General features: G+C 39.0%; 1 protein-coding gene across 1 annotated transcript in view; it reads right to left on the bottom strand.

Moving 5' to 3' along the window:
• Positions 1 to 25,175, bottom strand: part of LOC125473373 — a gene marked incomplete at its 3' end in the record, with an annotated part of 70,772 nt that overhangs the window by 45,230 nt on the left and 367 nt on the right. Inside the window, exons 2-4 of the mRNA XM_048576102.1 lie at positions 19,576 to 19,939; positions 18,685 to 19,455; positions 8,805 to 9,537 (exon numbers count right to left, since the gene is read on the bottom strand). Of these exons, the coding sequence (XP_048432059.1) occupies positions 8,805 to 9,537; positions 18,685 to 19,455; positions 19,576 to 19,939 (1,868 nt within the window). The remainder of the gene's footprint in view (positions 1 to 8,804; positions 9,538 to 18,684; positions 19,456 to 19,575; positions 19,940 to 25,175) is intronic.

The raw sequence follows: 25,175 nt of genomic DNA on the forward strand, positions 1-25,175 counted from the left end.
ATGAACGAATTGAATCCACAACTTATGAAATAACAACTGAATGTAATCTAATCATATTGCAAGCATGTACATGGTTTCGAAATCCCCCCTAACCAAGGGGGTTTAGTTCCTCATACTCACAACACAAAGAATATCAAAATTAAACATGGAATTCAACGGAAAGACAACACCTAAAACGTTCCAGCAATCCTCAATTGAATGGCATGAACGTCCCAAGCTTTTTCTCCTCCTCTTGTCTGCGGCACAAGAACTAGGACAGGTTCTAGGGGTTATTTAGATGGATGAGTATGTAAGGAATGATATGGTAGTGTTTAGGGGACATGGGGGTTGCGGCAAAGTGTGAAAATATGGCAGATTGGTGGAGGAAGGCTGCGGCAAGGGGGCTGAATATATTTTGACGAATTTCTGATTTGTGGAGAGGGTGATCTCTGCGGCATGGTGGTAAAACACATATATATAGGCAGCCAAACCCTAAAGAAATCAGGTTAGACAAATGGGCTAGGGTTTGGGTGCGGCAAGGGGTTGGAAATCGACCAGAAAATAGGGTTTCTAGAACATTAGGTGCGGCATGGGCTTAGGGTAGATGGATTAGGGTTTAACTTGGCAAAAATTAAATGATTAGGCCCTAGGGTGCGGCTGATTAAGTGGGCTAGGATTAGGGTTTAGGTGCGGCATAGGCTTAGGGTCCACAAGGAGTTAGGGTTTAGGTCATCTAAAAGCCCAAAGCCAAGAATAGAAACTCACGACAATGGAAACCTCCAAGAATAGAAACTTCCAACTTTAGAAACTTTGGTTGCCAATTCCGACTTCTTTGCTCTTCACTTTCATTTCTTCATTTCTTAAGCTCCTTTGACGTTCAACCTCGTCCATTCCTCGTGCTCCATTTGCATACACCACATTCCAGCTCAGTTTTGCTCCAAAAGCTCCAAATTGCATCATTTCATGTAATATGTCCTTTAAACCTGAAAACACATGAAAGTAGCTTAAAAGACTACTTTAACGAAGAAAACATAACAAAAATGCATAAGAACTAGCTAACTAAGGCGCATAAATATGCTCCTATCAAATTCCCCCACACTTGGCTTTTGCTAGTCCTCGAGCAAAACAAACAAAAGAAAGAAAACAAAACGAAACAAACTAACCAAAACAAAACCTAAACCTTCCAACGTTTGCCTCAGGGATTTCCAATGCACATGACATGTTAAAGATCGTTATCCCCACATATTTGAGTCCTCTTTACATAAGCACATACTTAATTAAAGCCACTACTCACTTGTTCACAAGTAATCAATTAAAACAATGCTTTGAATGTAGTAACATGCCTTAGAGAATTCCCTCAATTCCTTACAAGATATACACTCTATTTTCACTCAGATTTTCTAACTCCACACCCTATACTAGTCATATGTGAGAAGATTGATGTAGATATGAAAACGAATGCTCACATATATGTTTCACAACGAATGCAATTTCTAGAGTTAAGAAGCATGTTTAGATATGATCTCATGAATGGAATGTTACTACTTAGATGCGAGAACCAGTGACACCATATGCTCATACCAAATTCAAACTCCACAAATTGAAACACATAACACTCAAGATAGAAGTTAAGGGTTGTAATGGGGCTTGGGGTGTTGGTTAACAAGGAAATGATAGGGAAAACAAACGTTCTTCAAGCAATAGTAAGCAAAGCAATGAAATTGAGACTTAGAATTCACTTAGATTGCAGAAATTAACTTTAAAACACAAGGGAAAGATTTAGACAACTCCTTAGGGCCGAATTCATTGTTTTGGACCCTTACTTCAACAAACAATACTTTGGAACTCTTTTTCTCAACTTTTCAACTTTTTCTTCATTTTTTTTCTTTTTCCACGAATTTTTTTTTTCTTTTTTTTTTTTTTTTTTTTCTTTCTCCTTTTTTTTTTTTTTTTTTTTTTTTCTTGTGCCTATAGCACACAATTCCTCATGAAAAACACTTCCCCCACACTTATTTTCTGCCAACATAAATCAAAAGGACTTCAATTTGAATCATGCTTTGCTATGCTTCAAGAACAAGGGTATGGATAGTCCTAATCTAGGCTAGGTGAGGAAAACATGAGTTAACAAATAATGAAGGCTAACAAGGCTCAATGGTGTTAAAAACCTACAAAACATAATGACATAGGGCACACGGCTTTTTGGCTAAGGTGGTGGTCACTACACAACTTCATCTTGAATGTGTGTTATGCAAATCAATAACATGCTTTAAATGAAATGGGCATGAGTTCTAGCATTTGGAACTAAATGATGAAACGCCTTCTAAGTAGCAACCAAGCAAAGAATAATGAGATCATGCAACGACTTTAGAAAACAAAGAATGCACAGATTTTAGCTCTCCAAATAAACGTTTAGGCTCAAGTCTCACAAGGTTGTAGCGTTAGTTTGAGTTCCTTCCTTCAAGCATGTTACAAAAACTGATTTTTTTTTTTTTTATGATTGCATGTGAATTCATAAGTTATAACCACAACTAAGCATAAACAAAGAGTAGATCAAACTTTCATCCATGTTAATCACTCTATTTAACAGCCATGTAATTTCAAACCGAATCCTCATCATTGTGTTGGAAGGTACCCTAAGACACAAACAAATACACAAAAACAACTCTTTTTGGGTTTTTAAAACAAATTTTTCAAATTGTTATGTGATTTTCGGATTTTTGCATCAAAACACACTAAAACACCCCAAAACTGCTCAAAAACACTTAAAAACCGCAAGAAACAACATTTGAAATTATGGGTGACAAAACCCTACGAATTTGCAAGAAAACACTTTGGTTACCCCCACACTTAACTCAAACATTGTCCTCAATGTTTTAAGGCATAACTCACACAAATAACAAACAAACAAACAAACAGCAACTAACATACTAAACATGGCAGAAACGAAATACACAACAAAGAGAAGGGTTTAGGAACGCAAATCTGGAATTGGAGTGATTCCTTGGGCTTCCTTTGTTGAATTGCATGGGTTGCCTCCCAAGTAGCGCTTTCTTTAACGTCGTACAGCCGGACGAAAAACCCATTCACTCTCCATTTGTGCCCACGGCACCCAAAGAAATATCCTCCACGGTTTGTTCAACAAAGTTCTCATAATATGGCTTCAAACGGTGTCCGTTCACTTGGAATTCATGACCTGTTTTGAGACTTTGAATCTGGATGGCACCATAAGAAGATACGTTAGTAATAACAAACGGTCCAATCCACTTAGAACGTAACTTACCGGGAAACAAACGTAAACGGGAATTGAACAATAGCACTTTCTGCCCAATTGAGAATGATTTCCCACGGATCATGTTGTCATGGAAAGCTTTGGTCTTTTGCTTGTAAATGCTTGCATTATCGTACGCCTCATGCCGTATCTCATCAAGCTCATTCAATTGCAATCTCCTTTGACTTCCTGCTTCCTCGAGGTTCATGTTAAACTTCTTGATGGCCCAAAGTGCTTTGTGCTCCAATTCAACAGGAAGATGGCACGCCTTGCCATAGACAAGTCGGAAGGGGGACATCCCAATGGGGGTTTTGTATGCCGTACGATACGCCCAAAGTGCCTCATCTAACCGTAAGCTCCAATCCTTCCTTGTTGGCCCAACGGTCTTCTCTAGGACTTGCTTGATCTCTCGGTTGGAAACCTCGGCTTGGCCATTCGTTTGACGATGGTAAGGTGTAGAAACCTTATGGGTGACACTGTACTTCCTCAATAACGCTTCAATGGTCCGATTGCAAAAGTGTGACCCTCCGTCACTAATGATCACTCGTGGCATTCCGAATCTTGCAAAAATGTTAGTTCTAATAAAATCTGCAACCACTTTAGAATCATTAATCCGGGTGGCCTTTGCTTCCACCCACTTCGACACATAATCAACCGCAAGCAAAATATATGTAAAACCATACGAAGAAGGAAAAGGACCCATAAAATCAATACCCCAAACATCAAAAATTTCAACATTTAGGATAGAAACCTGCGGCATTTGGTCCTTTGCACTAATACCACCCATTCGTTGGCATTTATCACATGTAAAGCAAAAAGTTTTAGCATCTTTAAAAATACTAGGTGATGCGAGAATTATACGCACACAAATTAAACCCTCTTTTTATCAATTGTAGTATAAGTATAAGTAGGGATCGTTCAAGACCGGGGATTAGGAGGGATTGTTAATCACTTGGATTTCACTCAAAAAAGTAAAAACACAATATAAAACACTCTACTAGACTCAAAGAATGCAAAACTAAACATTAAAACACTAAAACAAACCAAAAGACTCAAAACAGCACCAAAACACTCAAAACTGCCTTAAAAACACTTTCTGGGCAGTTTTGAGCACTTCGAGTACTTTGGACGAATTTGGGTAACAAATTGAATCAAAACACTTATAAACACAAACCAAAACACTTTCTAACTAATTTGAACAATACAAAGACTCAAAGGACTCAAAACAAGTTCAAAAGACTCAAAACTGCCTAAAAACACTAACTAGGCAGTTTCTGACCTTAAACCCAAATTTGGACGAAATTAAGTTGTAACTTGACTCAAGACTCTTAAAAACACAAACTAAATTGATTTCTAACTAATTTGGACATTAAAGTAAGGGGGGATTGAGTTTTGGACGAAATTAACCTAATTGCACAGATTCTAATTAAAAACAGAATGTAAATATGAATGTGATGGATTTGAATGGATGGGATGACTAGCTAAGGGGTTCATCTCCACACATGTTACACTTGCATAATAAAAAGATTTCCAATTGCATTTCAATAAACCATGAATTCTCAACGCCCCAGGTTAATTAGGTCCGCTTAAATTAACCGTCAAGTTTTCCTTAAGTTAATGAATTGGATGATTGCATACGACAACCCAAAGCATTCCTCACAAGTTCCCTACATGAATTGCATAATAGAGATACAAGCAAGAATCATTAAGCAACATGAAAACTATAAGTGTTGACGAGGCATTCGTTACTATGATTGCATGAAACTTATGCCAAGAATATGTTTAACGCGATTGTTTATAAGCAACCTCCACTACTTGTGAATATAAGTTCGTAACTATTAGGTGAAACTCACTTATATTCTAGCGTCATATTCATGCATGAAAATTAAGCGTATACTCTCAATAAACATACATAAATAAGTTATCAATCAAACAGTTAAACAAATTGAATCCACAACTTATGAAACGCAATTAGAAGTAATCAAATCAAAATGCAAGCATAAACATATATTTCGAATCCCCCCCTAGCCAAGGGGGGGTTTAGTTCCTCATACGTACAAAACAAAGAGAATTGAAATTAAGCATTGGAATCGAGGAAAAGAAACACCTAAACATTCCAACAACTCATACTTGAATTGTATGAACGTTTAGGCACTCTTCTCCTCCTCTTCGTTGTAGCACAAGGTCTAAGGATAGGTTTGGAGGGATGGGGAGTTAAGGATGGTGTAGAATGATGTGTTTAGGATAGGGATGGATGTAGGGGACCTCAAGGCTTCTTTTTGGGCAGAAAATATGAAGAATGGTGAAGTATGGATGTGTTATAGAGAGGGGATGAATTTCTAGCGTGAATGGTGAATGAATTGTGTATGAATGGGAATGAGATGAATTGAATGAATGCAATGCATGGTTTTATAGGGAGAGAAGGGATGGGAGAACATGTGAATGGCAGCTAGGAATGATTAAAGAAGGGAATGCATGTGTAATGACAACTAGATTGGTTGGTGGAAATCTGAAAATGGATGGGAGAGGGAACATGACAGCTAGGTAAAGTGAATGTGGCTGCATGTTTGAATGATTAAATGATGCATGTGGGTTGGAAATGCATGTGCAATGATTCTTTGGTGCTGAAAATGCATGTGTAAGCATGTGTTGGCTGAATTAAAGAATGTGAGGGAATGATGAAAGGGGAAACATGACAGCTAGGTTGAATTATGAAGAGTGAATGCATGTGGCTGATTTATGTGAATGATTATGGGTGATTATGATAAGTGATAAGTGGTGATGATAAGTGTATGATATGTGATTATGATAAGTGATAAGTGGTGATGATAAGTAATGATTTATGATAAGTGATAAGTGGTGATGATAAGTAATGATATGTGATTATGATAAGTGATAAGTGGTGATGATAAGTAATGATATGTGGGAGTGTGGCTGAAATGAAGGAGTGGAATGTTGGAATGTTATGCACGGCTAAGGATATAGGAAAGGTTTAAATGTCCTAAAACTAAAGGGAACAAGGTTCCAACACTTTGGTCTTCAATTAGGTCTTCAATTTCGTCCAACACTTTGACTCCAAGCATAGGCTATCCATCCTTAGCCCAAAAGTGCTCCAAAAGTCTCCAAAATGCATCTTTTTGCTCCTTTAGCCCTTTGGACCTACAAACACACGAAAATAGCTTAAAGTACTAAAATAACTAAAGAAACATAACGTAAATGCACGAGAACAAGCCATTTAAGTCGCATGAATATGCTCCTATCAAATACCCCCACACTTAGCTTTTGCTAGTCCTCGAGCAAAACAAAACAAAAGAAACCAAAAACAAAACGACACTGAACAAGAAAAACACAACCTAAACCTTCCAACAATTGTCTCAGGGATTTCCAATGTACATGACAAGTTAAAAATCATTATTCCCACAGATTTTAGCCATCTTTACACTTAAGTACATTTTTAATCATAGTCACCACATACTAGTTCACAATTAAGCATTTAAAACCATGATTTGAATGTAGTAACATGCCTTAGAGAATTTCCTCAATGAAAACTATAAGTGTTGACGAGGCATTCGTTGCTATGATTGCATGAAACTTATGCCAAGAATTCATTTAACGCGATTGTTTATAAGCAACCTCCACCACTTGTGAATATAAGTTCATAACTATTAGGTGAAACTCACTTATATTCTAGCGTCAAATTCATGCATGAACATTAAGCGTGCACTCTCAATAAACATACACAAACAAGTTATCAATCACACAGTTAAACGAATTGAATCAATCATTCATGAAATTCCAACCAAAAGTAATCAATTCATATTGCAAGCATAAACATGGTTTCGAATCACCCTCTAGCTAACTAGGGGGATTTAGCCTCTCATGTTCACAAAAAGAGAATTACAAATGAATTTAAACATAAAGCACAAAGGATTGATTACACCTAGAACGCACGATGAATCCACTTGAATTTCCACGTGTCGAAGCTCCTCTTTCCTCTTCTCCTTGCTGCGGCAGATTGGGTTTATGGTGTGTTTTGGATGTTTTTCTGGTTTGGGAATGGGTTTAGGGTGGTAAATGTGTGCGGCAAGATTGGTGGAAGGTGGAGGAAGGCTGCGGCAATGGTTTTGGGTGTTGGTGGATGCACGGCTGATGGGAGAATGGGTGTTGGTGGCTGCGTGAAGATGGGGAAAGGGTTATGGAGGCTATGGCTCAATGGAGAGAATGTGAGATTTCTTGCAGCTTAGGGAGGAAAAATGATATGATGGTGGCTGATTAGTGTTAGGGTGAATGTGTAGAATGGGAGAGGGGGTGACGGCTATGGGAAGAGTATTAGGGTGTGAATGGCTGAATCCAAATGGGAGTGACGGCTAGGGTAGTTTTTGGTGTGAAAGTGGCTGAAAAATATGAATGAATGGATGAGATTCTAGGGTGAATTAAAGGGTGTGGCTGAGATGGATTTAGATTAAAATGGATGATGGATGGGAGATGCGGCTGCAAGGTTAAAGAATGAATAATAGAGCATAAAGGGTGCGGCTAGGGTTATAAAATATGTAGGGTTTCAGAAAATAAAACCTAATTTATGTTGGTTAATTAAAATTAAGTTAAAAGCTTCTAGAACTAGGAAATAAAATCAGAAAATAAAAGGGATGGCTGCAAGGTAATTAGCGTGATTAGGGTTTAGGGTTTAATGCATGGATTTGGGCCTAAAATGCCCCCCCCTTGCACGGCAAGGGAAAGGACTTGGGCTAAAGCCCACGGCATTGGGTGTTAAAGGCCCTAGGGCCTTCGTTTTGTGTCTTAAAGCGCCTACAAAGACATCGAAGTGGCTAGAAAATGCGGACGTTTAAGATTAGGAAAGGTTACCAAAACGGGAAACTTAGGGTCAACTTTCCTAAAATAGGAAGCCTTGTTTGAGTAGGATTCTTCGTTTTGGTAAGAATTCATCGTTGGCGTAGGAATTCGTCGTTTCTTCAAGTCTTCAACTCATTCATTCCTCTTTCGCTCCAAAAGACTCCAATTTGCATCTTCTTGCACACTTTGGCCTTATAATCTGAAAATACACAAAAGTGGCCTTAGACACTGAAATAGATAAGTAAACACAACATAAATGCACGAGAACAAGCTAATTAAGTCGCATGAATATGCTCCTATCATGAACTCACTTGGAATACATTTTGACCCCAAAAAATTAACTATATCGGCATACCAAGGTGTACTAACCTTTATGGACAGCAATTGTTCATCGGGAAATGTCTCTGCAATGGGTAGGGACTCCTCATTATGCACCATGCGGCTTAGGTGGTCAGCCACCACATTCTCCACGCCCTTCTTATCCCGAATCTCAATGTCAAACTCTTGTAGAAGCAACAGCCATCGAATTAGTCTAGGCTTGGCCTCTTTTTTTGTGAGCAAATACTTGAGAGCTGCATGATCAGTAAAAATAATAACTTTAGTCCCAAGTAAGTATGACCGAAACTTATCTAATGCAAATACCACATCAAGTAATTCTTTTTCAGTTGTTGAGTAATTTAATTGAGCATCATTCAATGTTCTAGAAGCATAATAAATAACATGAGGTTGTTTGTCCTTCCGCTGCCCCAAAACAGCACCAATCGCATAGTCCGAAGCATCGCACATCAACTCGAATGGAAGGCTCCAATCTGGAGGTGTGATAATGGGAGCCGAAGTGAGACCCTCCTTGAGGTGCTTGAATGCCGTGGAGCATGCATCATCAAACTCAAACGCCACCTCTTTTTGCAGCAATCGGCATAGTGGCTGTGCAATCTTCGAGAAATCCTTTATGAACCGCCTATAAAAACCTGCATGACTAAGAAACGAACGAACCTCTCTAACCGAAGTTGGAGCGGGTAAGTGACGAACAAGGTCTACCTTAGATTTATCTACTTCAATGCCTTTTTCAGAAATAATATGTCCTAAAACAATACCTTGTTTAACCATGAAGTGACATTTTTCCCAATTAAGCACAAGATTTGTTTCAACACAACGGTTCAAAATCAAACTAAGATTACTTAAACAACCATCAAATGATTTACCAAACACACTGAAATCATCCATAAAAACCTCAATAATTTTCTCAACATAATCTGAAAATATGCTCATCATGCATCTTTGAAATGTAGCAGGTCCGTTACATAACCCAAATAGCATGCGACGATAAGCAAATGTACCAAAGGGGCATGTAAAAGTAGTCTTTTCTTGATCATCCGGGGCAATAACAATTTGATTATAACCAGAATATCCATCAAGAAAACAATAAAATGAATGACCCGCTAACCTTTCCAACATTTGACCTAGGAACGGCAATGGGAAGTGGTCCTTCCTCGTGGTGGCGTTTATCTTCCTATAATCAGTGCATACGCGCCAACCGGTTTGGACTCGAGTGGACACTAGCTCATTCTCTGCGTTCCCCACAACCGTCACTCCAGATTTCTTCAGCACGCATTGGATAGGCGAAACCCACTTACTATCCGAGATAGGATAGATAACTCCACAATCTAACAGCTTGATTATCTCCTTCTTCACAACTTCCATCGTCGGAGGGTTAAGACGGCGTTGAGCCTCTCTAGTTGGTTTGGCCCCGTCCTCAAGAAATATATGATGCATGCATGTGGCGGGACTAATACCTTTGATATCGGCCAATGTCCAACCTAGGGCAGATTTGAATTCCTTCAAAACACGCACTAGTTTCTCCTCTTCTTGTGCCGTGAGTGATGAAGAAATGATGGCCGGTAATGTCTCCTCTTCCCCCAAGAAAATGTACTTCAAATGGCTCGGTAATGGTTTGAGATCAAGGGTAGGTGCCTGAACTATAGATGGAAGCAATTTGTTAGTCGAAATGGGAATGGACTCACGGTTAGTATACTTACCATCAAGCTTAGGTGAGGACTCAAGGCAGCCACAACTTCAAGTAATTCCTCACTAGGGGGCACGGCATGGGATGACTCTAGTATGCCGTGGGCATGCATGCAATCTGCCCCCTTTGTTTTGAGTTCCATGCCTCGTGTAATGACTTTTTCAAGCGCATCGTCATTCAAATCGTCGAGATATCCCTGCGCCAAAGAGTCAATTATATCAATAGAAAAGCATGAATGGTCCTCACTAGGGTATTTAATGGAATCAGAAAGATTAAACTTAAGCATGAATGGCCTTCCAAGTAGAATGGGCAGCGAAAGAGCATGGCCCGATTGCTCCATTTCGAGGACATAGAAATCCGCCGGGAAGACCAAATGATTAACCTGCACAAGAACATCTTCCAAAACTCCCTTTGGATAGGCGTTAGATCTATCGGCCAATTGTATTATTACCCCATCATTTTTCAATGCTCCTAAGTTCATAGATGCATAAATGGAATATGGCATAACATTTATAGAAGCACCTAAATCAAGCATGGCAGATTCAAATCTAGTATTCCCAATGACACAAGGAATGGTAAAGCTACCTGGATCCTTGCATTTGGGAGGTAGTTTGCGTTGCAAGATGGCGGACACATTCTCACCTACCTTTACCACTTCTTTAGTCGACATCCTCTTCCTAGTGGTACACAACTCCTTCAAGAACTTAGCATACCTCGGAACTTGCTTGATTGCATCTAACAAAGGTATGTTAACTTGAACTTTCCTAAAGGTTTCAAGGATATCCTTTTCTGCCTCTTCTTTCTTCGTTTGCATGAACCTACTAGGAAAAGGCACATTTGAAGGGAAAACATTAGTATGAACCGAATTTGACACATTCTTACCTTTGTGGGACAAATTTGGCAGATTTGGGACCATAGGGACTTGCGGCAAAGGTGGAATCACCTTTGCCGTGGGCAACCTTGTTTCCTCCTCTTCCATTTGCAAAATTTCATCCTCGTTATGACCTGTTTTTGATGTAGGACCTGCCCCAACTTCCTTACCACTTCTTAGGGTGATTGCTTTGGCTGATTCGAAACCTCCCTTCGGATCTGGAATGGTGGAACTAGGGAGTTGTCCGGGATCTCGAAACTTACCTACAAACTCGGCAATCTGCCCAATTTGTTTCTCAAGTTGATCCACCCTCTTATCTTGGTTTTGCATAGCCTTCGCTTGATCTTCCTGCCCATTAGACAACTTAGTTAGTATCTTAAGAAGTGCATCATTGTCAAGAGACGTACCTGAGGCACTTGGGCCGGATTGGGCTTGATTTTGGGGTGGGCCGTAGGTTTTGGGAAAGAACCCCGGGGGTTGTTGCCTAAAGCCTCCTTGGTTTTGAGGTTGCTGGGAATCCCTCCACTTGAAATTTGGGTGGTCTCGCCACCCCGGATTATACGTGTTGGAGCATGGATCATGTCTTGACTGATTTTGGCTTTGAAACCCAATGGCATTCGCACTCTCCCATCCACCATTCTCGATGAGTTGAGGACACTTTTCGGAGGCATGTCCTTGGATAGAACATACGCCACATACCACAGGTCCTTGCATCCTCATGCCTTCGGCCATCCGAGACACAATGGAAGTAAGATTAGCTAACTGGGAATGAATGTCAGGTGTGGAACTTACCTCATGAACCTGCTGCTGTGGGGGTCCTCTTTGGCCTACTCCCTCATACTGTTGAGCGTTCAATGCTCGGTTAGCGATCAAGACCTTGGCATCCCTGGGCGTCTTGTCCACCAATGCTCCACCCGCCGATGCGTCAAGCATTTGTCGTTCAATTGGCAGGAGCCCCTCGTAGAAGTATTGCAGAAGCAACTCCTCCTTCATCTGGTGCTGTGGACAAGAAGCAATAAGAGATTTAAAACATTCATAGTACGTAGGAAAAGACTCACCATCTTCTTGCTGGATTCCACTTATCCTTTTTCGTAAAAGGATGATTCGAGAAGTTGGGAAAAACTTCTCCAGAAAGGCTCTCTTCATGCTCTCCCACGATGTAACGGTTCCGGGAGCTAAGTCGTACAACCAATCCTTGGATTTGTCCATTAAAGAGAATGGAAAAGCCTTCTTCTTCAGAATACTTCCGTGTACGTTGACAGGAGTCATACTTGAGCACACCACCTCGAATTCCTTTAGATGCTTGTTCGGATCCTTGATAGGAGCATATTCATGCGACTTAAATGGCTTGTTCTCGGACATTTACGTTATGTTTCTTTAGTTATTTTAGTCCTTTATGCTTCTTTTGTGTGTTTTCAGGTTCTAAGGGCAAAGTATGCAAAAGGGTGCATTTTGGTGCATTTTGGAGTAGTTTGGGGCGTTAAATGGATTGCATATACTTGAAGCCAAGTAGATGGACGAAATTGAAGACCAAAGGAGGCCCTTTGTACCAGAAATTCACACCAACACATCCCATTTCAGATTGCATTCCAATCATTCCAGCCAAGCCACATGCACTCCCTTTAATTTATTCAACCTAGATGTCAAAGCACATGCACATTCACCCTAATCATTCACATACACAATCTGCCATCATTCACACATTCATTCCACATGCATTCCCTTCATATAAATCAGCCACATGCACCCATAATCATTCAACCAACTTTGCACATGCATTCATCATCATAACCTAGCTGTCATTCCACTTTAATCCACATGCATTCCCTTCACAAATCAGCCACATGCATCTCCCATCACCATTCCAGATTTCCACCAAGTTCCTAGCTGTCATATTCCCTCCTTTTCACCTATAAATAAGCATCCATTGCAGCCACAATGGATTCATTCCCATTCATACACAATTCATTCACCATTCACGCCAGAAATTCATCCCCTCTCTATAACACATCCATACTTCACCATTCTTCATATTTTCTGCCCAAAAAGAAGCCTTGAGGTCTCCTACATCCATCCCTATCCTAAACACATCATTCTACACCATCCATAACTCCCCATCCCTCCAAACCTATCCTTAGACCTTGTGCTACACCGAAGAGGAGGAGAAGAGTGCCTAAACGTTCATACAATTCAAGTTTGAGTTGTTCGAATGTTTAGGTGTTTCTTTTCCTCGATTCCAATGTTTAATTTCCATTCTCTTTGTTTTGTACGTATGAGGAACTAAACCCCCCCTTGGCTAGGGGGGGATTCGAAATATATGTTTATGCTTGCATTTTGATTTGATTACTTCTAATTGCGTTTCATAAGTTGTGGATTCAATTTGTTTAACTGTTTGATTGATAACTTATTTATGTATGTTTATTGAGAGTATACGCTTAATTTTCATGCATGAATATGACGCTAGAATATAAGTGAGTTTCACCTAATAGTTACGAACTTATATTCACAAGTAGTGGAGGTTGCTTATAAACAATCGCGTTAAACGAATTCTTGGCATAAGTTTCATGCAATCATAGTAACGAACGCCTCGTCAACACTTATAATTTTCATAGAGCGTAATGATTCTTGCTTGTATCTCTATTATGCAATCATGTAGGGGACTTGAGGGGAATGTTTTGGGTTGTCGTATGCAATCATCCAATTCAATAACGTTAGGAAGATTTGAAGGTTAATTAGTGCATCACGGTTAACTTGGGGTGTTGAGAATTCATGGTTTATTGAAATGCAATTGGAAATCTTTTTATTATGCAAGTGTAACATGTGTGGAGATGAACCCCTTAGCTAGCCATCCCATCCATTCAATTCCATCACATTCATCTTTACAATCTGTTTTTAAATACAATCTGTGCATTTTAGTTAATATCGTCAAAAACTAAATCCCCCTTTACTTTATTGTCAAATTAGTTAGAAATCAATTTAGTTTGTGTTTTTAAGAGTCTTGAGTCAAGTTACAACTTAATTTCGTCCAAATTTGGGTTTAAGGTCAGAAACTGCCTAGTTAGTGTTTTTAGGCAGTTTTGAGTCTTTTGAACTTGTTTTGAGTCCTTTGAGTCTTTTGAACCTGTTTTGAGTCCTTTGAGTCTTTGTATTGTCCAAATAAGTTAGAAAGTGTCTTAGTTTGTGTTTTTAAGTGTCTTGATTCAAGTTATTACCCAAATTCGTCCAAAGTACTCAAAGTGCTCAAAACTGCCCAGAAAGTGTTTTTAAGGCAGTTTTGAGTGTTTTGGGTGCTGTTTTGAGTCTTTTGGTTTGTTTTGGTGTTTGAAAGTTTAGTTTTGCATTCTTTGAGTCTAGTATAGTGTTTTATATTGTGTTTTTACGTTTTTGAGTCAAATCCAAGTGATTAACAATCCCTCCTAATCCCCGGTCCAGAACGATCCCTACTTACGTACTTACTACAATTGATAAAAAGAAGGTTTAATTTGTGTGCGTATATAATTCTCGCATCAAATTTTGGCGCCGTTGCCGGGGATTAGCAAATTTGCTAATCCCTTGGATTGTTCGTTTCTGTTATGTATTTTAGTTTTAGTTTTTTATTTGTGTTTTGTTTGTTGATTTCAAGTACTAGAGAAACACAACATGGCACTTGATAATGCTTCTCTTTTGTCACAGCTCATGGAAAGGTCCCAAATGCAAAGCGTTGATATATTTGTTGAGTATTTTTCCTTCTTAATGCTAGAATATGTTTAGTATAATGGCACAAGCAAGGGTGTCGAATCCACAGGGACTAATTGGACCTATGTAATTACTTGTTTTGCAAGAACTCTACGAAATGAATCAAACTAATCAACTTAGGCAGATTTGTTGTTGTAACTTGAAAGTATAAGAAAATGAAGTAAACACAAATAAATGAATCAACAACTAGTACAATGAGATAGTTCCAATGGAAATGAAGCTAGGGATTCGGTTTCACCATTGCTCAACTAAGTCCATGTTTGTTAAGTTAGTTGATACTCATTCATCTACCTATTTCTTAAGTTTGTTTCACTTGGATATGATCAACCATATGATGTGTGGATTTGATCAAATGTCTCTAATTATGAACCTAATTGTGATGTGCAACTTTGGTTCCTAATCAAAAGTATGTAGTGCACAAGAAACTTTCATAAAACCAAAGGGAACACTCGGCAGGATGTTTGCCAAACATTCCCTTCATTCATTCACAAATCCACCAAGATTAGACATGATGTATGCTTTAATCTTGGCTAAATAACCTGTGGTTAATTCAAATGGTGATCAAGCATACAAATCAACTCACAAATTCACAATTATATCAGAGAATGAAACAAGAATTAGATGGATAAACTGAGCATTCTAACTTGATTACATGGCAAACTTTGCAAGGCTACATCGAATCCCTAGGGGAAGATTAGTTACACTTCATGTTTACAAAGGTTTGACATAAAAATAAATAACATGAGTGAACATAGAATTAAGAAGAAGAAACCCTTGAAGCAAAACTGATGTTGAATTCCTTGAAGAGTGGCCTTCGGGGTTGGTTCTCCAAGTGTGATGCAAATGAACTAACTCGGCTTGGTATGTTTTCTGCAAATGGGAGAGCAAATGGGCAGAGAATGGACAGAGAATAGGGTGAAATGGAGCGGCTATGTGTGAATAAATGGAATGAATGCAGAACCCTTTAATGTGTGAAGTGTGCCTAGTTTTATAGGAAGGAATGTGGCTGCCAACATTCAGATTGGATCTCCTCTGCACAAGTGAGCTGGAAGAGCATAAAATTAGCTGGAATTGATGGGTTTCTGAGGTGGTGGACGCACGGCACTAGGGAAAGATGCATGAATGTTGTTTGTTTAATTGAGCTACATGTGCACTTGCTGCAACAAGTGAGTGGTAAATCTGGAAGTGGTTGTACAGGCTGGAAAGGGGAAGAAAGCACACGGCATGGACAAAGGGGGCGCTGGAATCACATGGAATGATGGGATGAATGGATTTCTGGAATGATGGATGCAAGGAATGGACATGATCTGCAGGTATGTGGTTTATTTAATCAAAATGCATGTGGATTTCTGCAAAGATGAAGTGGAGAAAGGTAAAGGAATGCACGGTCAGGTTGTGGACATGCATGTGAATGCATGTTTTGATGTTTAGAAGTGCATAATCTGACTTGGAACCACATGGGATTTGCATGACATGATTGTGTTTGTTGGTGGAAATATGGCTGAATGTTTTAGTTAATGGGAGTGGGTGTTTTTGGTGCAAAATGGAGCTGGACAAGGCAAGGGAATACACGGCACAAGTTATGTGGAATAACAAGGTGTCCGCATGTTTTTGCCTTGTTTAGAACTACCCAATGTGACTCCAATGCACCACTTTCCTAATCACATCTTCTCTTGAATTTCAGCAGCCACATTAGTCCTAGATTCCTCATATTTGGACTTCAAATTAATTCCCAAGAACCCTTTCCACGTTTGGAATAATGCTCAGCTACCAAAAGGAATGTTTTTACTTCATTTGCCTTCCCATTGATCCAAATTCACCCTTGGCTGCACACTAACACCAAATAATGTAAAATGCAACTAGTTTAATCCAAAACAATCACAAAGACGCCAAATAAGGAAGAAATAAATGAATGCAAAATGTGACTTATCAAATACCCCCAAACCTGGTTTTTGCTAGTCCTCGAGCAAACTTAAAACTAAAACACACAAAACACAAACATTTAACTAAACCACTTTCGCTGGCTAAACGATTGCACTGAGCATGTGCAACAAGCCTTTGAACCCCTAGGTGTCCCTAGTTGGAGGAGTTGTGTCTCCTGAGGGTTTACAGTGATGACACCCACAAACATTTACAAACACTGCAAACAATTTGGGTAATACATGCTTTAAACAAACTAATAAGAACCAATGAAGATTTTGTCATACATTCAACTCAAAAGTTTGCCACTTCAAAGAATCGTATCAATTGTAACGTATAAAGATATTTCTCCATATCTTACAACTTCAAAGTCACCATACCCAAATGCTTAAGATAGAATTCGCCTCAACTCTACTCCTCACAGCTTCCACTCAAGTTCTCACTCAGATCTTAAGGTTTAGTCTCTCAACAACATATATGAGTGAAATTATGTAAAGGGAATCAAAATTCTCACATATGAAATCTGAAATGGAAGCACAGTTTCTGAGTAGATCTCATGAAATGAATCAAATACTAAGAATATAGATAACACACACACTTACCATCACCCATGAATACATCCTCAATGATCAGTTAGGTCTTTCTCAAGATTGTAATGCAAGGCTTAGGGTATAGGTTATGAAAGACTTGATATGAAATACTAGAGTTTGGGGCATACCAAAGTATCCTTGAGGATCATGCTCTTCACTGGCCTTTGTCTTCTTTTGTTTTTGGCGTCCAGGCCCTATGCTTTATAATGAGGCGATTTGGAATTTGTATCCACTTTGATCCTCTTTTTTTTTTTTTTTTAGAAACATTTTCAACATAGGTGCCCTCGGTACACGCCACAATCTTGCTCTATAACTCAATCTGCCCTTAGTCTTCATCACATTGGTATTCCCCAAACTATAAGGTATGGCTTGAAATGGGCTATAATGGGTAGATTATGGTGTGGGTGATGAAAGAATTAGGCTAAAGTGTTTGGCTGCAACAAGGGTGAATGGAGCACACAAGTGGGTAGGATTTAAGCCTTTTAGTAGTTAAACATGCATAGCCTAACATCATCTCATTGAGTTCATTCATGAATGATACTAAACACATGGTATCTACAAAGGAGAGTGATTCTTAGTATTCAAACAAAATAGAAGTAATGAGATCATTTAGAGTGAAATTGAAAGAAAAAGATAGGAGTAGAAACACTTTAAACCCTCTCAAAGAAGCAATTAGGCTCAAAATAACTCACTAGGGTAGTCTCCACTATTCTTCTTTCAGAATTTGAGTATGGTACCTCCATGATCATAATTTCAAGAGTTAAAGCTTTATACATGACAACAAGATGCAACACTTTTTCATAGCAACCCAATCGTTTGTTTTCAAACATAGCCCTCATATACATTCATATTAGCAAGCAAAAACACACTTAACCAAAGAAAAACACAAAAACAAACAACCCAAACAAATTGAACAACCCAAACTGCCCTCATATACATTCATATTAGCAAGCAAAAACACACTTAACCAAACAAAAACACAAAAACAAACAACCCAAACAAATTGAACAAAATGAACTTCCCATCCCATACCCCCAAACCTAATCTAAACATTGTCCTCGATGTTTAAAATTTGTATGCAATGCAAGTAGGCAAAGAATATGGAATGGTAACAATATAAACACAACATAAAGAAAGAACACAAACCACACTAGGTTGCCTCCTAGCAAGCGCTTTATTTAATGTCTAGGCAAGACATGGTAGCTTGTTCATGGTGTTGTAAACTCAAGAAAATCTACAACTTGATACACTGGCTCTTCCTCCACTTTCTCCAAATATGGTTTCAATCGCTGCCCATTGACTTTAAAAGAGGTGCCATTCTTCATGTTCTCTATCTCCACAGCTCCATGGGGAAATGTTTGCAGCACTTTGAATGGTCCCACCCACCTAGACTTCAGTTTTCCTGGAAAAAGTCTCAAACGTGAGTCATACAAAAGTACTTTCATACCTTGGTGAAACTCCTTCCTTGTGATGGCTTTGTCATGATAGAGCTTAATTCGTTCTTTGTAGATTTTGGCATTCTCATATGCCTCATTTCTAAGTTCTTCCAACTCATTAAGTTGGAGCTTCCTTGCCATTCCAGCATCCTTGTAATCAAGGTTGAACTTCTTGATGGCCCAATATGCACAGTGTTCAAGCTCCATTGGCAAATGACAAGCTTTCCCAAACACAAGGCGATAAGGACTCATCCCAATGGGGGTCTTGTATGCCGTTCTATATGCCCAGAGTGCATCATTCAACCTCAATGACCAATCCTTCCTTGTAGGGCTCACAGTCTTCATCAAAATGTTCTTGATCTCCCTATTGCTAATCTCCACTTGTCCTGAGGTTTGAGGATGGTATGGGGTTGCCACTTTGTGGTTGATGTTGTACTTCTTCATCAAGGATTCAAAGGGCTTGTTGCAGAAATGGCTGCCACCATCACTAATAATAGCTCTTGGGGTTCCAAACCTACAAAAAATCACATCTTTAAGAAAATTCAAAACAACCTTATGATCATTAGTTCTTGTAGCAATGGCTTCAACCCATTTGGATACATAATCTACTGCCACTAATATGTATAAGTGGCCAAAAGAGGATGGAAATGGTCCCACGAAATCGATTCCCCAAACATCAAAGAGCTCCACCACCAAAATGTTGTTCAATGGCATCTCATTTCTTTGGCTAATGTTCCCCATTTTCTGGCACCTATCACACTTAGAACAAAAATCAAAAGCATCTTTGAATAAAGTAGGCCAAAAGAAACCAGATTGTAAAACCTTTAGAGATGTCTTTTTGGCACCAAAATGTCCTCCACATGCCAATGTATGGCTAAATGCTAGGATGCTTTGTTGCTCACTCTCTGGGACACATCTCCTAATGATTTGGTCAGGGCAATATTTGAACAAATATGGTTCGTCCCAAACGTAGTGCTTTACCATGGCAAGGAATTTCTTTCTTTCCTGAAAAGAAAGGTCATTTCTCATTATACCACAAGCAAGATAATTAACAAAATCTGCATACCATGGTTCTTTTTCTTGAACAACAAGGAGTTGTTCATCTGGAAATGATTCATTTAGGGGCAAAGTTTGCCCAACTCCATGGTTTTCATTAAGCCTGGACAAATGGTCAGCCACAACATTATCACTGCCCTTCTTATCTCGAATTTCCAAGTCAAACTCTTGTAGTAAGAGTATCCATCTAATCAAGCGTGGTTTAGCATCCTTCTTTGTCATCAAGTACCTAAGGGCTGCATGATCAGAAAACACAATAACTTTAGATCCCACAAGATATGACCTAAACTTTTCTAAGGCAAAAACAACAGCAAGCAACTCCTTTTCAGTTGTGGAATAGTTAAGTTGAGCATCATGCAGAGTCCGGCTTGCATAGTAGATCACATGTGGAAGCTTGTTCACCCTTTGCCCTAAAACTGCACCAATAGCATAGTCAGAGGCATCACACATTAATTCAAAAGGTAACGACCAATCTGGTGCCATAATAATAGGGGCCGAGGTTAGTTCATATTTCAAAGTATTGAATGCATCCATGCAAGCTTTATCAAAATGAAATACAACATCTTTAGCTAACAGATTGCATAATGGACGAGTGATCATTGAAAAGTTCTTAATGAAACGACGATAAAAACCCGCATGGCCCAAAAAACTTCTTACTCCCTTCACAGTGGTGGGGGCTACCATATTGGTGATGACGTCAATTTTGGCTTTGTCCACCTCCATTCCTTTGCTAGAGATTACATGTCCCAACACAATTCCTTGTTTCACCATAAATTGGCACTTTTCCCAATTGAGAACCAAATTTGTTTCATGACATCTTTGAAGTACTAAAGAAAGATGGTTAAGACATTCATCAAAAGAGGAACCAAACACTGAGAAGTCATCCATAAATACCTCAATGAATCTTTCTACCATGTCAGAAAAGATGGCCAACATGCATCTTTGGAATGTTGCTGGAGCATTGCAAAGTCCAAAAGGCATTCTCCTGTATGCAAATGTGCCAAAGGGGCAAGTAAAGGTTGTTTTCTCTTGATCCTCCGGAGCGATTGCAATTTGATTGTAACCTGAGTATCCATCTAGAAAACAATAATGTGAGTAACCTGCCAATCTCTCAAGCATTTGATCTATGAAAGGCATAGGAAAGTAATCTTTTCTAGTGCTAGAATTCAACTTCCTGTAATCGGTGCAAACACGCCAACTAGCCGTGGGCTTTGTGGGCACAAGCTCATTGTTTTCATTCTTCATCACTGTGATTCCCACCTTCTTAGGTACCACTTGAATAGCACTCACCCATTTGCTATCAGAAATGGGATATATGATCCCCATATCTAACAATTTCAACACCTCATTCCTAACAACTTCCTTCATGTGTGGGTTAAGCCTTCTTTGTGGTTCACGGGTTGACTTTGCTCCTTCCTCCAAAAGAATTCTATGCATGCACATGGTAGGGCTTATTCCCTTGATATCTGCAATAGACCAACCAAAAACTGATTTGAACTCTTTTAACACCCTAATTAGTTTATCTTCTTCATTTGGGGTGAGATCAGAAGCTATGATAATTGGAAGAGTTTCAAATTCAGCTAGATATGCATATTTTAGATGTGGTGGAAGTGGTTTAAGTTCAAGTTTTGGTGCCTTAACAGTGGAAGGAGTTAGGTGTGACATTGATGATTCTAAAGGCTCTAAAAGAGGTGAAACATTCAAAGGATACAATGCTAATGCATCTAAGGCAGCTACTTCTTCCATGAGTGCATCTTCTTCATCAAACTCATCTTGAGATTGACTCAAAACAGTTTGTAATGGTTCATTCGATTGTGCCTGCAAGAACTTAGAGTATACAAGTGAATCAAGCACATCAATGGCATAACAATCAAGAGATGAAGAAGGATGAGAAAGAGATTCAAACACTTTGAATTGAACTGTCTCTCCTAACACTGTCATAGTGAGGAGTCCATTTTGCACATCAATGATGGTCTTGGCCGTGGCCATGAAAGGTCTCCCAAGCAATATAGGCAACTCACGATCATGTATAGGAGCTTCTACCATGTCCAACACTACAAAATCTGCAGGCAAGATTAGTTTATCAACTTGAACTAGAATATCTTCTACTATACCTCTTGGATATTTCACGGATCTGTCTGCAAGTTGTAATGAAATGGTGGTGGCTTTCAAATCTCCCAAACCTAGTTGAAGGTACACTGAATAAGGCATTAAGTTGACGCTAGCACCCAAATCAAGCATTGCCTTCTCTACTTTCTTGTCCCCTATGGTGATGTTGATAGAGAAGCTTCCTGGATTCTTGAGCTTTGGTGGAAGTTTTCTTTGCAAAACTGCACTCACATTCTCAAACACCACTACCTTCTCATGTGGTCCATACTTCATTTTGTAGCTGTTTAACTCCTTGAAGAACTTCCCATATGCTGGCATGTTCCTAATGACATCAAGCAAAGGTAAGTTAACATTCACTTTGCTTAGTATATCAAAAATTTCCTTGAATGACTTATCCTGCTTGCTCTTGGCAAGTCTTCCAGGGAATGGTATTGGTGGAGTGTATGGTTTCTCGGCCTTGTGAAGATTTGGGGCTTCAAATGAGGAAGTAGCATGGCTTGGTTCCTCATTTGGTTTCTCATTGTCTCCTTGAGTAACATCTGCATTCACATGATCATATTCATTAGTAACTTCATTGCCAACTCTATTATCAATAACTTTACCACTTCTAAGTGTAGTGATTGCTTTGGCTTGCTCTTGGTTCCTTTGGAGTATCACGGGTTGGCTTGGGAACTTTCCAACTTCTCTTACCAAGAATTCAATTAACGCATGATACTCTTACCAAGAATTCAAACTACTTCCAAGTATGCACTAATTAACTATGAATGCATGATACTCTTACCAAGAATTCAATTAACGCGGTTGTGACTAGCAACTTCACTACTCATCCAATTCAATAACATAAGGAAAATTTGAGAGTTAATTAGTGCATCACGGTTAACTTGGGGTGTTGAGCATCATAGTTAATGAAAAGCAATTGGAGAATCGATTCATATACAAACGTTATTGAATTGGATGATTGCATACGACAACCCAAAACATTCCTCACAAGTCCCCTACATGATTGCATAATAGAGATACAAGCAAGAATCATTACGCTATATGAAAATTATAAGTGTTGACGAGGCATTCGTTACTATGATTGCATGAAACTTATGCCAAGAATTCATTTAACGCGATTGTTTATAAGCAACCTCCACTACTTGTGAATATAAGTTCGTAACTATTAGGTGAAACTCACTTATATTCTAGCGTCATATTCATGCATGAAAATTAAGCGTATACTCTCAATAAACATACATAAATAAGTTATCAATCAAACAGTTAAACAAATTGAATCCACAACTTATGAAACGCAATTAGAAGTAATCAAATCAAAATGCAAGCATAAACATATATTTCGAATCCCCCCTAGCCAAGGGGGGGGTTTAGTTCCTCATACGTACAAAAAAAAAAGAACTGAAATTAAACATTGGAATCGAGGAAAAGAAACACCTAAACATTCCAACAACTCAAACTTGAATTGTATGAACGTTTAGGCACTCTTCTCCTCCTCTTCGGTGTAGCACAAGGTCTAAGGATAGGTTTGGAGGGATGGGGAGTTATGGATGGTGTAGAATGATGTGTTTAGGATAGGGATTGATGTAGGAGACCTCAAGGCTTCTTTTTGTGCAGAAAATATGAAGAATGGTGAAGTATGGATGTGTTATAGAGAGGGGATGAATTTCTGGCGTGAATGGTGAATGAATTGTGTATGAATGGAATGAATCCATTGTGGCTGCAATGGATGCTTATTTATAGGTGAAAATGAGGGAATATGACAGCTAGGAACTTGGTGGAAATCTGGAATGGTGATGGGAGATGCATGTGGCTGATTTGTGAAGGGAATGCATGTGGATTAAAGTGGAATGACAGCTAGGTTATGATGATGAATGTATGTGCAAAGTTGGTTGAATGATTATGGGTGCATGTGGCTGATTTATATGAAGGGAATGCATGTGGAATGAATGTGTGAATGATGGCAGATTGTGTATGTGAATGATTAGGGTGAATGTGCATGTGCTTTGACAGCTAGGTTGAATAAATTAAAGGGAGTGCATGTGGCTTGGCTGGAATGATTGGAATGCAATCTGAAATGGGATGTGTTGGTGTGAATTTCTGGTACAAAGGGCCTCTTTTGGTCTTCAATTTCGTCCATCTACTTGGCTTCAAGTATATGCAATCCATTTAACGCCCCAAACTACTTCCAATTGAATGGATGGGATGGCTAGCTAAGGGGTTCATCTCCACACATGTTACACTTGCATAATAAAAAGATTTCCAATTGCATTTCAATAAACCATGAATTCTCAACACCCCAAGTTAACCGTGATGCACTAATTAACCTTCAAATCTTCCTAACGTTATTGAATTGGATGATTGCATACGACAACCCAAAACATTCCCCACAAGTCCCCTACATGATTGCATAATAGAGATACAAGCAAGAATCATTACGCTCTATGAAAATTATAAGTGTTGACGAGGCATTCGTTACTATGATTGCATGAAACTTATGCCAAGAATTCGTTTAACGCGATTGTTTATAAGCAACCTCCACTACTTGTGAATATAAGTTCGTAACTATTAGGTGAAACTCACTTATATTCTAGCGTCATATTCATCCATGAAAATTAAGCGTGTACTCTCAATAAACATACATAAATAAGTTATCAATCAAACAGTTAAACAAATTGAATCCACAACTTATGAAACGCAATTAGAAGTAATCAAATCAAAATGCAAGCATAAACATATATTTCGAATCCCCCCCTAGCCAAGGGGGGGTTTAGTTCCTCATACGTACAAAACAAAGAGAATTGAAATTAAACATTGTAATCGAGGAAAAGAAACACCTAAACATTCCAACAACTCAAACTTGAATTGTATGAACGTTTAGGCACTCTTCTCCTCCTCTTCGTTGTAGCACAAGGTCTAAGGATAGTTTGATGGTGTGGATGTGTGTTTGAATGAATGAATTTCTGAAATGGAAGAATGTATGAGAATGAATGGGAATGAATGAATTGTGGCTGCAATGGATGCTTATTTATAGGTGAAAAGGAGGGAATATGACAGCTAGGAACTTGGTGGAAATCTGGAATGGTGATGGGAGATGCATGTGGCTGATTTATGCATGTGATTAGAGGGTAATGACAGCTAGGTTATGATGATGAATGCATGTGCAAAGTTGGTTGAATGATTACGGGTGCATGTGGCTGATTTATGGTGCAATGATGAAAGGCAAAGTCCATGTGGCTGATTTGTGAAGGGAATGCATGTGGAATGAATGTGTGAATGATGGCAGATTGTGTATGTGAATGATTAGGGTGAATGTGCATGTGCTTTGACAGCTAGGTTG

Source organism: the organism of the source record quoted next, unplaced genomic scaffold, assembly GCF_019419815.1.
Source record: "Pyrus x bretschneideri cultivar Hongxiangsu unplaced genomic scaffold, Pyrus_bretschneideri_v1 Contig84, whole genome shotgun sequence".
Lineage (NCBI taxonomy): Eukaryota > Viridiplantae > Streptophyta > Magnoliopsida > Rosales > Rosaceae > Pyrus > Pyrus x bretschneideri.